At 38.5% G+C, this 16,671-nt stretch overlaps 1 protein-coding gene across 1 annotated transcript in view; it reads right to left on the reverse strand.

Moving 5' to 3' along the window:
- Positions 1–7,047: 7,047 nt before the first annotated feature.
- Positions 7,048–16,671, reverse strand: part of LOC143776277 (uncharacterized) — a 169,896-nt gene continuing 160,272 nt past the window's right edge. The window contains exons 8-11 of the mRNA XM_077265497.1: positions 16,305–16,589; positions 12,420–12,704; positions 9,381–9,647; positions 7,048–7,421 (exon numbers count right to left, since the gene is read on the reverse strand). Coding sequence (XP_077121612.1) covers positions 7,102–7,421; positions 9,381–9,647; positions 12,420–12,704; positions 16,305–16,589 — 1,157 coding nt within the window. The 3' untranslated portion in view covers positions 7,048–7,101. The remainder of the gene's footprint in view (positions 7,422–9,380; positions 9,648–12,419; positions 12,705–16,304; positions 16,590–16,671) is intronic.

A 16,671-nucleotide genomic window follows, 5' to 3' on the forward strand; every position in this document is an offset into this window, starting at 1 on the left:
TTGAGTAAAATATAAATTGTTCCTTTATTCTATAAACTTCTGACAACATGTCTCCGAATTTCCAAGCAATAAATTTGTTTGGGCTTTTTTGTGAAAAAGAGAAATGGTCAAAATTAAAAAAAAACCCAGTGATTTCTGACCTCAAATAATGCAAAGAAAACAAGATCATAATCATTTAGAAACAACAATACTAATGTTTTAACTCAGGAAGAGTTCAGAAATCCATATTTTGTGGAATAACCATGATTTTTAATCACAGGTTTCATGCGTCTTGCCATGCTTTCCACCAGTCTTTCACACTGCTTCTGGGGCAAAAATTTAAGCAGTTCTTCCTTGATGACTTGTGGCTATCCATCATCCTCTTGATTACATTCCAGAGGTTTTCAATGGGGTTCAGGTTTGGAAATTGGGCTGCCCATGGCAGGGTTTTGATGTAGTGGTCTCTTAATTTTTGCCAGAGCTGTATATATACAGTGGGTAAGGAAAGTATTCAGACCCCTTTAAAGTTTTCACTCTTTGTTTCATTGCAGCCATTTGGTAAATTTAAAAAAAGTTCATTTTTGTCTCATTAATGTACACTCTGCATCCTATCTTGACTGAAATAAAACAGAAATGTAGTAATTTTTGCTAATTTATTAAAAAAGAAAAACTGAAATATCACATGGTCATAAGTATTCATACCCTTTGCTCAGTAGTGAGTAGAAACATCCTTTTGAGCTAGTACAGCCATAAGTCTTCTTGGGAATGATGCAACAAGTTTTTCATGCCTGGATTTGGGGATCCTCTGCCATTCTTCCTTGCAGATCCTCTTCAGTTCCGTCAGGTTGGATGGTGAACATTGATGGACAGCCATTTTCAGGTCTCTCCCGGGATGCTCAGTTGGGTTTAGTTCAGGGCTCTGGCTGGGCCAGTCAAGAATGATCACGGAGGTGTTCCAAAGCCACTCCTTTGTTACTTTAGCTGTGTGCCTAGGGTCATTGTCTTGTTGGAAGGTGAACCTTCGGCCAAGTCTGAGGTCCAGAGCACTCTGGAAGAGGTTTTCATCCAGAATATCTCTGTACTTGGCTTCATTCATGTTTCCTTCAATGACAACCAGTCGTCTTGTCCCTGCAGCTGAAAAACACCCCTACCACCACCATATTTCACTGTTCGGACTGTATTGGGTAGGTAATGAGCAGTGCCTGGTTTTCTCCACACATTCCGCTTAGAATTATCACTAAAAAGGTCTATCTTCGTCTCATCAGACCAGAGATTCTTATTTCTCATAGTCTGGGAGTCCTTCATGTGTTTTTTAGCAAACTCTATGCAGGCTTTCATATGTCTTGCACTGAGGAGAGGCTTCTGTCCTGCCACTTTGCAATAAAGGCCCGACTGGTGGAGGGCTGCAGTGATAGTTTACTTTGTGGAACTTCTCCCATCTCCGTACTGCATCTCAGGAGCCCAGCCACAGTGATCTTGGTCTTCTTTACCTCTCTCACCAAGGCTCTTCTCCCACAATTGCTCAGTTTGGCTGGACGGCCAAGTCAAGGAAGACTTCTGGTGGTCCCAAACTTCTTCCATTTAAGGATTATGGAGGCCACTGTACTCTTAGGAACCTTGAGTATTGCAGAAATTCTGTTGTAACCATGGCCAGATCTTTGCCTTGCCACAATTCAGTCTCTGAGCTCTTTGGCCAGTTCCTTGGACCTCATAATTCTTATTTGGTCTGACATGCACTGTGAGCTGTGAGGTCTTATATAGACAGGTGTGTGCCTTTCCAAATCAAGTCCTATCAGTTTAATTAATCACAGCTGGACTCCAATGAAGGAGTAGAACCATCTCAAGGAGGATCACAAGGAAATGGACAGCATGTGACTTAAATATGAGTGTCTGAGCAAAGCGTCTGAATAATTAAGACCATGTGATATTAGTTTTTCATTTTTAATTTGCAAAAATTACTACATTTCTGTTTTTTTTGTCACGATGGGTTAACTTACAGAGTGCACATTAATGTGAAAAAATGAACTTTTTTGAATTTACCAAATGGCTGCAATGAAACAAAGAGTGAAAAATTTAAATGGGGCTGAATACTTTCCATACCCACTGTATATACCCGTTACCTCTCCACTCACTCCCTCCTTGACCCTTCACAGTCCTGCTTCCTCCCCCTATACTCGACAGAAACTGCACTCAACAAAGTGACCAACGACCTTCTGACAGCAAAGTGTAACGGTGACCACTCTCTACTCATTCTTCTCGACCTCTCTGCAGCTTTTGACACTGTTGACCACCCTCTCCTACTCTCTAGGCTCCAGTCACTAGGCATTAAGGACACTGCTCTCTCCTGGTTATCTTTCTGACCGCTCCTTCAGTGTATCATTCATTGGCTCCACTTCGTCCCCTCTTCTTCTCACTGTCAGGATACCTCAGGGATCAGTCCTTGGCCCCCTTCTCTTCTCTCTCTACACGGCTCCAGTTGGACAGACCATCAGCAGATTTGGCTTTCAGTACCATCTTTATGCTGATGACACACAACTATATACATCATCCCCTGACCTTACTCCCGATATACTACAGAATGCCAGTGACTGTCTGCCCGCAGTCTCCAACATCATGTCCGCCCTCTATCTGAAACTCAACCTCTCCAAAGCTGAACTTCTTCTGCTCCCACCATCTATTAACATCCCTAAACCTGACATTTCCCTCTTCGTGGGTGGCACCATAATAACACCCCAGCAGCAGGTGCGCTGTCTGGGTGTTTCGTTTGACACCAATCTCTCCTTCACTTCCGATATACAATCCCTTGCCCGCTCTTGCCGCTTACACCTAAAGAACATCTCTAGAATGCGCCCTTTTCTCACCATGGAAACAAAAACCCTCACTGTTGCCCTGATACACTCCCGCCTGGACTACTGTAACGCTCTATTAATTGGCCTCCCCGTTACTCGACTTTCTCCTCTTCAGTCTATCCTTAATACAGCAGCCAGGGTCATCTACCTGGCTAATCGGTATTCAGATGCAGCCGCTCTTCGCCAGTCACTACACTGGCTACCCATTCATTATAGGATCCAATTCAAAGTACTTGTTCTCACCCACAAAGCTCTTCACAGTGCAGCATCCCCTTACATCTCCTCCTTTATTTCTGTCTATCGGCCTAGCTGACCGCTGCACTCTGCAAATGACTTCCGACCAACCTCTGCACTAATCCGTACCTCCCACTCCCGTCTCCAAGACTTCTCTCGCGCTACACCAATCCTCTGGAATGCTCTACCCCAAGAAATTAGGACCATTCACAATTTGCATAGTTTTTGGCGTTCCCTCAAAACATATTTCTTCAAAGCGGCCTATCACATTCTCTAATAAAAGTCATTTTATATGTGTAAGGGCGCGTGTGTAGCCCAATTCACTATCTCCATCTGTCCCCCACCCCCTGAAAATGGCTGGACCATCATTGTAAATATATCATTGTAAATAAGATCCTGTACTTTGCATCTCCCCCACCTCATTGTAGATTGTAAGCTCTCACAAGTAGGGTCATCTTATTGTGCTTTAATTATTGTATTGTTACTGTTGCTATTTATGACTTGCGTTTGAACCTGTTAAACTGTAAAGCGCTGTGGAATATGTTGGCGCTATATAAATAAAGATTAATATATATACTGTATATATATATATATATATATATATATATATATACTGTATATATATATATATATGAAAAAAATTGGAACAGCATCAAGTACTACCTTACAAAACATGTAGAGCTCTTCTGACCAGCAATCCAATGGTCACCAATAGTAGATTCAAAAAAAGAAAAGCAGCACAAAAGAATTGAAAAAAGTGGACTTTAATGCCCGAACGGCATGGCAACGTTTCGGATGTGTTATCCTTTCTCAAGCTGCTTGAGAAAGGATAACACATCCGAAACGTTGCCACGCCGTTCGGGCATTAAAGTCCGCCTTTTTCAATTCTTTTGTGCTGCTTTTCTTATTTTTAATCTATATATATATATATATATATATATATATATATACTGTATATATTTTACAAATAAGGAAAATGGGCCAAAGCAAAAGTTTGGGTACCCTGCATGGTTAGTACCTAATATCATAGAATGTAATCGCTTTTTGTAGCAAGCCAAGAGTCTTTCAATTCTTGTTTCAGGGATTTTCATCCATTTTTCTTTTAAAATTCTTCCAGTTATGTGAGATTCCTGGTTCATCTTGCGTGAACTGCTATTTTGTGATCTAGTCACATATTTTCAATGAAGTTCAGTTCAAAGGACTGTGAGGGCCATTGTAAAACCTTTTGAGGTAGTCTATAGTGGATTTTGACATGTGTTTAGGATCATTGTCCAAGACATCCTCTTTTCAACTTCAGCTTTTTTACAGATGGTGTTATGTTTCATTCAAGAATATCTTGAAATTTCACTGAATCCATTCATCCCTTTACCTGTGAAAACTTCCTCGTGCCATTGGCTGCAACACAACCCCAAAGCATGATTGATCCAACCTCATGCTTAATGGTTGGTGAGATGTTCTTTCCCTGAAATTCTGTGCCCTTTTTTCTCCACACATACCTTTGATCATTGTGGCCAAAGAGTTCTATCTTAAACTCATCAGTCTACAACACTTGGAAAAAGGGGGGACCTGAGGGCACTACTAATCATTAGATATGGAATCACTGACCACACGCTAGAAACATGTATGTTAACAAAAGAGAAAAAAGGTAGCATGTATAAGGAAGGATCACCAAAATCAGTATAGCAAAAAGGTATATATAAATTTATTGAAACATATCAAAAAAAGGCAAACAACCAAACAATTAAAAACAATTAAAAAACATAAGGTTAGCAACCATAGGGAGCCTTGTAGGTTCCCCCCAAGGAAAGCACCTACCTCCACTTAATGTACCGGGAGTATATTATGGTAAACTATACTGAACAGCTGAAGTCATTAAGTGCTGGACAGGATGATCTTACATATAAATCTAAAAAGACTCAACAGGATGAAATATGCCTGAATGGGCAAATACAATATATGCACAAAATATATAGTATCAGAGACAAATAAAGTTTAAACAGGATAAACAACTGCAGGTTGACAAATAAAGACTGTGATAGTGCAAAAAACCCAAAACTCTTCATAAAATAGTTCAATGAGGAAGGACAAATTAGTCAAAAATCAAAAAGAGAGAGGGAGGAATGGGACTGCAGAGAACCTGTTAGATCCTGAAATAAGAAAGTCACCTGGTCATGGTAGTGGAGGAGGGGGAGACACTCCTCATTGAACTATTTTTAGGGAGAGTTTTGGGTTTTGTGCACTATCACATTCTTTATTTGTCAGCCTGCAGTTTTTTATCCTGTTTAAACTTTATTTGTCTCTGATACTATATATTTTGTGCATATATTGTATTTGCCCATTCGGGCATATTGCATCCTGTTGAGTCTTATTAGATTTATATGTAAGATCATCCTGTCCAGAACTTAATAACTTCAGCTGTTCAGTGTGGTCTACAGGACTTGTTTCCAACAGGCATATTTGTGCAGGTGTCTCTAAACAGTAAAACAATGTATGACAACTTCAGACTCTACTAAATTTTTCTGAATGTCTTTTCCAGTCAAACGGGGGTTACGATTTGACTCTCTAGCAATCCTACTAGCAGCTCTCACTGAAATTTTTTCTTGGTCTTCTAGACCGTATCTTGATCTCCATTGTTCCTGTTAACTGTCATTTCTTAACTACATTTAAAACTGAGGAAAGGGCAACTTGAAATGCTTTGTTATCTTCTTATAGCCTTTATCTGCTTTGTGGGCCTCCACCATTTTCATTTTTTAGAGTGCTAGGCAGCAGCTTAGAAGAACCCATGGCTGTTGTCTTTTGGCACAAGGTGAGAGGAGGCTGGGTTTTTATAAATCTGAAAAATTTGCATCACCTGGCCTTTCCTAACGATGACAGTGAAGAAGCCAAAACAATAACAGGCTAGTTAAGGTCTGAAACCTTGGAAAAAGTCATCCTAGCATACACATCTCCAAGGGTGCCCAAACTTTTGCATAGGCCCATTTTCCTTTTTGTAGTTTTTAAAATGAAATAAAATATATATATTTTTGTCTACAATGCAAATGAAATGTGTCATCTTTAACTTTAGGTCTTTTAGGGATCATTTCATTTTCATCTTGCTTAACTGTTCACAACAGGAATTTTGACCAGGGGTGCCCAACCTTTTAGATGCCACTGTATATTAGGTTGCTTGAGTGTTCTTAGTTTTGGGGAGGTACAATTTATTGGTAGTTTCATTAATGCATAGATGTACTGCTCTATATTGAAAGAGATGTTCCCATCACTCCGTGCACTTGGTAGACGCGCACTGCTCCAACATAATCAACCAAAATGCACATCTAAGGCCATTGTTGCATTTCTGAAGAAGAACGGGGGTGAAGGTCATTCAGTGGTGATGCATGTCTCATGATCTAAACCTAATCAAACACCTATAGGGAATTCAGAGGAGACAAGTTGAGTATCACTCTCCATCCAGCACGAAGGTCTAAAAGAGGTTGTTCTTGTACAATGTATTAAGATAGATGTTGCAATATGTGGCCAACTTATTCATTCCATGCCTAGAAAACTTAGTGCTGTCCTTAAAAATCATAAAGGTCATACAAAATACAAGATGTAGTAGTTTTTGGTGTGGGGGTGTATTCAATTTTGGATCAACTAATTTGAGTAAAACTGAAGATTTATACACAAAGTTATAATATTAACCATATTTTTATGTTCTGGATTTAAAATTGATTAAGATCTTACATTACAAAGGCATCCTCCTAAGAAAAAAACAGCTTTACCATGAGAAGTGTTTTTCTATTACAGAACACTAGTAAACAGGTCTGATCCTTCCCATCCATCAACTTTGTGAAATTATGGCAATACCAAACTTATGAAGTATTTTGTATCTTTAGCTACTTTAAAAATAAATAAAGTTTGATTTGTGTAGCCATATTCCAGAGCCTAGTTTGGACCATTATGTACATGGCAATGCTAAATATGTTTATTTTTTATTGTTTAGATTTTTGTATGTAAAGAATAGCAACATCAAAAGAATAAACTACTGTAACATGACTGTACCTTAAAAATGTGTTTTTTTTATATTTCTTGCTTTACTGCAATAAAAATACTTACATGTCTTCACTGATGACAACTTAAATGGAGTACTTAGCATGTCCTTACTTGTGGTGTGAACTATAAAATCATACTCCGTGCCTGGCAGAAGCCGATCAATTACATATTTGCCATGTGTCATAAGAGGAAAAGAAATAGTTCTGTTTTCATAATTTGCATTTGTTATTACGATACCATCAAATATTCCCACATTGGGCATTTGGACAAAGAGCTTAACATTGTGTGCATTCTCTTCAATCGGGACCACAAGGATAACTGGTTTAGGTCCTGCAATTAAAAAAAAACAAAAAGGTGATCTTTCATCATTGTTGTATTATGCAATTATGGAGTCAAGTGTTATCTATGACAAAATGAAAAAAAGCAACAATTATAGATCATTATAGCTATTGATTGCTTGCTAAATGTCAAGTACAATGAAAAATATCAATGCATTCCTTGAAGAGAACCTGTTACCAGGTTTTTAATATATAATGTATGGCCAGCACCTGTAAGCCCTCTGTTACAGCATTCTAGTATGCTATATATATGTCCCAATCCACTCTCCAAGACACTAACATTTTTACTTACATTTGGTATAATCCAGAGGATGGACATATCCGGTCTTGATTCTGCGCCTCCTCTCCCTTCTTACAATAGCCGTCCTCCTTCCCTGTTTTGTGTGGATGACGTGTCCAATGTCATTCACATTGTGTCCTCCACCGTACTCCTGCGCAGGCGAACTTCTCTCTGTCCTTCCGAGGGCAGATCAAAAGTACTGTAATGCGCATGTATGGGTAAAAGCCCAAGAGTGCCAATGACCGATTGGGAAAGCCAACGCATACACAGTAGAATACTTTGCTCTGCCTTCAAAGGAGCAAAGAGTAGTACGCCTGCACAGGAGCACAATGGAGGCCACTATGTGGATGACGTAGGATGTGTCATCCACATGAAGCAGGGAGGAAGGACAGTGATTGTATGAAGATAGAGGCGGCAACGGATCACTACAAAGTAAGAGGCACTACTTTCGCTCCCATCCAGTGACTATAGACTGTTGTTGTTGCCAATGGAATATGATGTGCAAATCAATTCGCATCAACTCTAGAGGGAAGTGGTGTTTTGCAAATGAGAATGTGTGTTGGAAATGGATGAAAAGTGGGAAGTGATGTTATTTACATGGGACTGTATGTTGAAGTAGCTGGAAAATGAGACGAATATTCTAAATAATGGGACAGAAGGTAGGTGTGAAGTTATGGCATAGGGCTACTAGTGACAAAATAATTTATTTTCTAACATTTCCTTCTAGTGATATCAGTGACGTTCCGATTTTATTTTTCACCAATCACCATCATTCAGACTAGTTGTCTTAAACAGTGTCTATTGTGTGGACTGGGAGTTTGTTTCTCAGAATACTCCTTGGAGACCCTATGTGTTGGAGTTGGCCTCACTCAATGCAAGTGTTTTGAGGCTGGAAACAGTCTAGTCCGAATGTGGCTGAGAGTAGGCATATAGCACACTTACGGTCACATGACCGCAGCTCGCGGCATCGGTGAATCTTCACACTGACCAGTGCACGTGATGTGAAGATTCACAAGTCCACAGTAACACAGAGTGACTGCAGACTTGTAGCTTTAGACCAAGCAACCTCTTTCAACTGAATTTGTTCAAAAGTCCTACATTTGAAGCAAAATTCCTTCATATTTTCAAGGTACTGAACTGTACTGCTACTCTTGTCATCAAAACTACTGGCACCATGTCATGATTTTCCTTTGAAATAGAAGTGACGATTCACATCTGAACAGGGCCTAGTATACCTCAGTTTCATTGTGATCCATCTTCAAAAAGAATTTCATTCCACTGTTCCTAGAACAGAAACTTCTGAAAACTGATGTGAGGCTATATGTTCACATCTGTGCTATGAATTCTTTTTTTCTGTTCTGCTGTAAATCAGCTATTAATGCTTCTGATGGAGCCTTCATTGCAGATGTGAATGAAGCCTAAATTTGTCATCAGTTTACATCAGATACAATGGAAACCCAAATAAACAAATATGCTAAACGTACCCAGTGATAAACCGTGATTACTACACTTGATTCTTGTCATATTTTAGTATATGCAATATACTTCTGGTTTATCACATAATGATTTTTTATTACCTAAACTGCTATTCGTGTTTACAGAATTCCACGGAATCCCAAAAAATTATTAAAAATGAAAAAACACGCTAAAAAAGAATAAAAAAGTACTTACGTAGCGTTTGTTGTAGGATCTTCATTTCACTCCTATTTCCATTCATCTCTATTGAAAGTCCTATTTCATAAGTCATACCGGGTAACAAAGCTCCAACACGGAAATTATCAGTGTCGGAGACAATATAAAAGACTTCTGAATTGTCCGCAAGAGATTTAACTTGAATGTAGATTTGATGAGTTTGTGCTGGAGAATCCCAGCAGAGGATTAAATTATCTTCTTGTACAGAATTTGGTTCAACGCTGATTCGTTCCAATTGACTAATCTCTAGGTAAAAATAACATGATAGCTTTTCTTAAAATATATACATATATATTACATAGGTTTTCAAAGTAAGTACGCCATCCTCATGAGGTGGAAGAGATCTATTTAAAAATGTAAGCAGTTTGTGTTGTGCGTTCCGGAGAGTCGAGATCCAATGTAAGGATACAAGAATTCTAAAGAAAAAATAAATTGTTTGTTCTGATGCCCAATGGCAAAAAAAATCAGTAAAAGTATTTTGTCTAAATGCTTAGTTGTCAAGTAAAAAAAACTGTATGGGCTTTACTCAACTATAAATCTGCAGAAAAGCTAATAGATCACCCCTGACACTGACAAATTCCTAGTAACTTAAAGTTGATGATGATAAGCTATTCATGTGCCAACATGCCTTGCATTTCCCATCATTTTAGAGAATAGAAATGAAGAGCTATTAACCATTGATTGATCACTTACTCTCCCCTCCTACCATCAGCGGTAACTCAGAAGGTCTTGAAGACATCGTCCACACATCACTGTGTTTAGGATTCCTGTAGGTATTAACATTGTTCCACTGCTTAAGAATTATAGATACTGTATCAGTTGCCACTCTGTAGATGTAATAGTAAAATGATAAGGTGGGGTGCAAAATTAGAAAAATATAGCTGATTTCTTCCAGAAACACTGATACACTTATCCAGAGGTTGCTTCTGGGAGAAATAAGCCATGTTTTTCTAATTTTGTACTCCACCTAACAATTTTACTATTACATACAGTACAGACCAAAAGTTTGGACACACCTTCTCATTTAAAATTTTTTCTGTATTTTCATGACTATGAAAATTGTACATTCACACTGAAGGCATCAAAACTATGAATTAACACATGTGGAATTATATACTTAACAAAAAAGTGTGAAACAACTGAAATTATGTCTTATATTCTAGGTTCTTCAAAGTAGCCACCTTTTGCTTTAATGACTGCTTTGCACACTCTTGGCATTCTCTTGATGAGCTTCAAGAGGTAGTCACTGGGAATGGTCTTCCAACAATCTTGAAGGAGTTTCCAGAGATGCTTAGCACTTGTTGGCCCTTTTGTCTTCACTCTGCGGTCCAGCTCACCCCAAACCATCTCGATTGGGTTCAGGTCTGATGACTGTGGAGGCCAGGTTATCTGGCGTAGCACCCCATCACTCTCCTGGTGGTGTGTTTGGGGTCATTGTCCTGTTGAAAAATAAATGATGGTCCAACTAAACGCAAACCGGATGGAATAGTATTCCGCTGCAAGTTGCTGTGGTAGCCATGCTGGTTCAGTATGCCTTCAATTTTGAATAAATCCCCAACAGTGTCACCAGCAAAGCACTCCCACACCATCACACCTCCTCCTCCATGCTTCACGGTGGGAACCAGGCATGTAGAGTCCATCCGTTCACCTTTTCTGTGTCGCACAAAGACACGGTGGTTGGAACCAAAGATCTCAAATTTGGACTCATCAGACCAAAGCACAGATTTCCACTGGTCTAATGTCCATTCCTTGTGTTCTTTAGCCCAAACAAGTCTCTTCTCCTTGTTGCCTGTCCTTAGCAGTGGTTTCCTAGCAGCTACTTTACCATGAAGACCTGCTGCACAAAGTTTCCTCTTAACAGTTGTTGTAGAGATGTGTCTGCTGCTAGAACTCTGTGTGGCATTGACATGATCTCTAATTTGAGCTGCTGTTAACCTGCGATTTCTGAGGCAGGTGACTCGGATAAACTTATCCTCAGAAGCAGAGGTGACTCTTGGTCGTCCTTTCCTGGGGCGGTCCTCATGTGAGCCAGTGTCTTTGTAGCACTTGATGGTTTTTGCCACTGCACTTGGGGACTCTTTCAAAGTTTTCCCAATTTTTCGGACTGACTGACCTTCATTTCTTAAAGTAATGATGGCCACTCGTTTTTCTTTACTTAGCTGCTTTTTTCTTGCCATAATACAAATTCTAACAGTCTATTCAGTAGGACTATCAGCTGTGTATCCACCAGACTTCTGCACAACACAACTGATGGTCCTAACCCCATTTATAAGGCAAGAAATCCCACTTATTAAACCTGACAGGGCACACCTGTGAAGTGAAAACCATTCTCGGTAACTACCTCTTGAAGCTCATCAAGAGAATGCCAAGAGTGTGCAAAGCAGTCATCAAAGCAAAAGTGGCTACTTTGAAGAACCTAGAATATAAGACATATTTTCAGTTGTTTCACACTTTTTTGTTAAGTATATAATTCCACATGTGTTAATTCATAGTTTTGATGCCTTCAGTGTGAATGTACAATTTTCATAGTCATGAAAATACAGAAAAATCTTTAAATAAGAAGGTGTGTCCAAACTTTTGGTCTGTACTGTACGTGCTTATACCTCTATAAAGTGACAACACTGTTCCTTCCTTCTGCTTTGTGACCTCACTTAGCACATTCATTCATGTTTGCAATTAATCCCTCTTAATTGTATAGCATCCTCTCGCTGTGACATCATTGTATGTATAATTCTTATCCAGTGACATCATTATATACATTAACCCTGTAAGAGTATAATGTGACTGTATTTGCATATTATTTAAAGCACACCTTACTGTGATAATGTTTAGAAAAATGTCTAAATAGCATAAAAATGAATATCTAACTTAAAACCTTAATATTCAAGTGTGACTCCAATATTCCTTTACTACAACTCCGAAAGCCTCAGGGGTCAAGAAAGAGAGGGCTAACAAGAAGTATGACAGTGACATATTTGTTTTGCCTGATGTATGCAACCAATATATAGTATGCTATACCTGTTATTATAGGCAAGCTCTTTTCCAATAAGCTTAATTTCCCACTTTCTGCTATAGTTTGTATAAATATCTTGTACTCATGATAAGGTTTCAGATTTTGAATAGTAATAAAAGTTTTGTTCTTTTCCTCGTTGAAGGTTAAAAATGAGTTTTCTTCTATATCCCATACTGTAATACGATAGCCACAGAAAAAATCACCAAATGGATCAGTTGGTGAATCCCATTTCAAAGATACATTAGTTGATGATATTTTTACTATCTTTACATTCTTGGGATTTAAAGGTCCTAGTAAAAGATTTATAAAGAAACATAAAACAAATCAAACAATTGAAATAAAATGTAATTGTAAAACAATTCTCCTTGCAGTGTTCCTAGTTCACAAAACATGGTTGCTTTTTTTTGCACAATGCCCGATTCCATGATGTTAGTGATCTTACAGCTCATCCCTATTTAATTCACTTCAGCTGAGCTCCAATACCAGATACAACTTGTAGGCATAAAGGTTGCTGTTCCTGGAATTTTTTGTTTCTGGGAATTATGGGGCCTATTCATGAAAAGTTTTACACAGGAAAATTGGAGTAAATATATTGAAAAGTTACAACTTTTTTGCGCAACGGGGAGTTGCACAAAATTTTTACAACTTTTGACATTTTCACGGTAGATTGACTCAGCTCCACTGAAATGGGCAGAGCAGGGGATGAGTAAGGTGTGATCATGCCACATGGCAAATTCATCAAATGTGCAATCGTTTTGTATGTCAAAAATGCATCTCTGGTGCGGCATTTGAAGGCACATGCCACTCAGAAGAGGATCAAAGTAATGTGCCTCTTAATGAGCATGGCGCCTTCCATTACATCAAGGCTGTCATAGCGCTATGCCAGTCTTGGTGAATCGGCTTCTATTTGATTAATTTTATTATTACTTGTATTGCTCATTATGAACTGAAAATATTTAAGAATAATTTTATAGAACTCTAAGTCCCTGAGTTGTGCCTTTTATCTGTTATTCTTTCCGGAGTATGTATACAGTACTGGGCAAATGCTTCAGGTATGTGTGGAAAAATCCTACGAAGTCAGAATGCTTCCAAAAAGAGAAGTCTTAAAAGTTTAGTGTTATCAATCAGCAAAATGCAAAGTGAATGAACAAAAGAAAAATCTAAATATTTGGTGTCAGCCACTCTTTGACTTCAATACAGCATCAAAGTAAAAATTCTTCTAGGTACACAAGCACCAGGCAGGGAGATTGCCCCAAATATTTTCAAGAACTGACCACAGATCTTCTATGATAAAAACTTGATCAAATTATTCTGTCTCTTCATGTAATCCCACACAGACTCAATTATGTTGAGATCGGGGATTTATAAGGGTCATATCATCACTTCCATGATTTGTTTGTATATTTGGGGTCCTGATGCAGAATACATTTGGAGCCAATCACATGCCTTCTTAATAATATTGCATGATGGATAAGTATCTGCCTGTATTTCTCACCATTGAGGACTCCAAAAAAATGGGCAATGTTGATTTTAATGAGAGCAGTTGTCAACCAAGGAAAATAAGTGTAGAAGATGAAACATCATGCTTCCCTTCAAAATCAGAGGATGTTCAGCAGCGCCATCAGCTCAACACTGGCAGCAACCAGTGGGACCCAGATGCAAACAAGTGACTCAACTATTCGTGAAAACATAGGAGACGGAGTGCAGAAAATGACAGCAGGTGCTCTGGACTGATGAGTCAAAATGTGAAATATTTGGCTGTTCTAGAAGACAATTTGTTTGCTGCAGGACTAGAGAGTTGCACTATAATAAGTGTTTGGAGGAAACAGAGTAGCATGATGACAGATCCTTGTAAGTTTGGAGTTTCATTTCAGCAAGTGGAGTTGGAGTTTCGGTTAGGATTATGGTATCCTCAATACTGAAACATACAGGCAGAAGCAATACCATTGACTCCAAATTTCTTCTGCAGCAGGACAATGAACGCAAAAATCTAGCCAATGGCATAAAAAGTATCTTCAGCATAAAGAAGAACAATGAATTCTGAAAGTTTTGCTATGGCACCCACAGAATCCTGATCTCAATATTATTGAATCTTTCTGGTATTACATGAATAGACAGAAGGATTTGAGCAAGCCTACATCGTCATAAGATCCTTGGTTAGATCTCCAAGATGTTTTTATCATCCTCCCTGATGAGGTTCTTCAAAGCCTGTGTGCATTGTACCTAGAAGAATTGATACTTTGCTGTTTTGAAGGCACTGGGTGCTGACACCAAATATTAATTTGACTTTGATTTCTCTGTTGTTAATTCACTTTACATTTTGTTAATTGATAAAACTATTAACATTTGTGAAAGCATTATTTACTTTGCAGTGTATTTCACACACATGCCTAAAACATTTGCATAGTACTGTACATACTGTATATTTACAGTTAAAGGGGTGTTCTCAAGATATCTTCATAAGTGCACAGCTTATCATCCCCTGGCTTCCTGCTTTGCAGGGGTGGTGCCTTCCTTGAGACTGACAGTTCAGACTGGCGGTATGGTCACATTGCTGGTCTGAACTGAGCCTTCTACCCAAGAGAAGGAGAACTGAGGTTTGTCGGATCCAGCGAACCGGCCTTCTTCAGAGGGCCGCGATCAGGCTCTAAATCATAGGCTCTTGCCGATGGGCTCCTTGCCTAGGTAACTGGCCAGGTTGGGACTGTACTGTGGTTAGTAACATAGACAATGACCTATACACTATAAAATTAAATATAATTTTGTTCTTGACAATGGAGAGGATTTTTTTAATAAAGGGTAAATTGCAAAGTTGCTTGTTTGTACAGACACTTAGCAATTTTACTCATTTTTTAACAGGAAACAACCCCTTTAAGCAATAACATTCCCATTGTTATTGAAGCATATCACCACTAACAGTGTTAGCAGTTGTCAATTTATTCATACATTTTGAAGTGGACTAATAGAGGAAAGGAAACAGCATGTCCGAGTAGCTGACAGCTTCATTTTAAGTCCATCTGACACAAGTGTAACAATACTGTACTGAACATATAGGCTTCAATAATGACATTACTTCTTAGATTTTTTGTAAATGTCCTAAATGACAGTTTGAATTATACCTTCAGAGCAGCAATTGTTGCTGACACTTTCCAAACAGTTCAGCTAAACCCATATAATCTGAAGAAGGGAATACTTTAGGACTAGGCTTTGCAGTTTAACCCCTTAAGTGTAATTTTTCTTTTTTTGCTATAGTTTTTTCATCCCCTACTTCCAAAGGCAATAGCTTTCTTTATGCTTCCATCTACGTGAACTTGAGTTGAATTTCATAGAAAATCTTAAGTTGGTGTCTGAATATTAGTGATGAGCCCAAGTGTTCGTTACACGATTTTGCCAAGGGTGCATGTGTGACATGCACCGGCGAGTTTTGCCGCTGTTAGACAGTGGATTGCCTTACATACACTTCACACATTTTATATCAGTTGTCCTGAGCTATTTAAATTATTCTTTTTTCATTGTTTTATGGCAAACGGCAGAAAATGTGTGAGTTTTGCTAATAAACCTAGTTTTCAGTTGGGGTTGAATAATTTTAACTACAACTAATTATATGTATAAAAAAAAAAAAGGTTTTAAATTGCATTTTACTTAAAATCCTTCTTTTCTTAGTTACCGTCACAAGATCTGATCACAATCTAGATTCCCTATCAGTATGTCTTTGGAATGTGGGAGGAAATCGGAGAACCCGGGGGAAACCCAGGCAAACATGGGGGAACATACACACTCCTCATAGGTGTTGTCCTTGGAGGAATTTGAACCCAGAACCTGAAGCTACTTCACAGCACACAGAACAGAACGATGTACTCACACATTATATAAAGTATATTTTAACTTACTTGTTTGTATTGAAATAATTGGACTTAAATTATATTGTGAACCTTTGTCATCCTTCATACATAAAATAAAACTGTAATGGAGCCCGGGGTTTAGCCTCTGAATGGACGCAGATGTAGAATTGTGTCTTATGTTTTCAAAACTATCATTTGAGCTGTTGGTATAATATTTAAAATAAAGTTTATACGTTCCTTCAGATGAAAAAGGAAAGTGACTCCATCTGAACTGTGCTCCATTTTCTGAAATATCTTCCACCGAGTATGTGAATTTTTCTGAAAAATCTGGGACTGTAAAAGAAAACGATCAATGTAACGAATAATGCATTCCTGTCTCTTTGTGATTGTCTTCTCGAAAAAATGGCCAGTATAC

This window comes from Ranitomeya variabilis, chromosome 5 (genome assembly GCF_051348905.1).
Source record: "Ranitomeya variabilis isolate aRanVar5 chromosome 5, aRanVar5.hap1, whole genome shotgun sequence".
NCBI lineage: Eukaryota > Metazoa > Chordata > Amphibia > Anura > Dendrobatidae > Ranitomeya > Ranitomeya variabilis.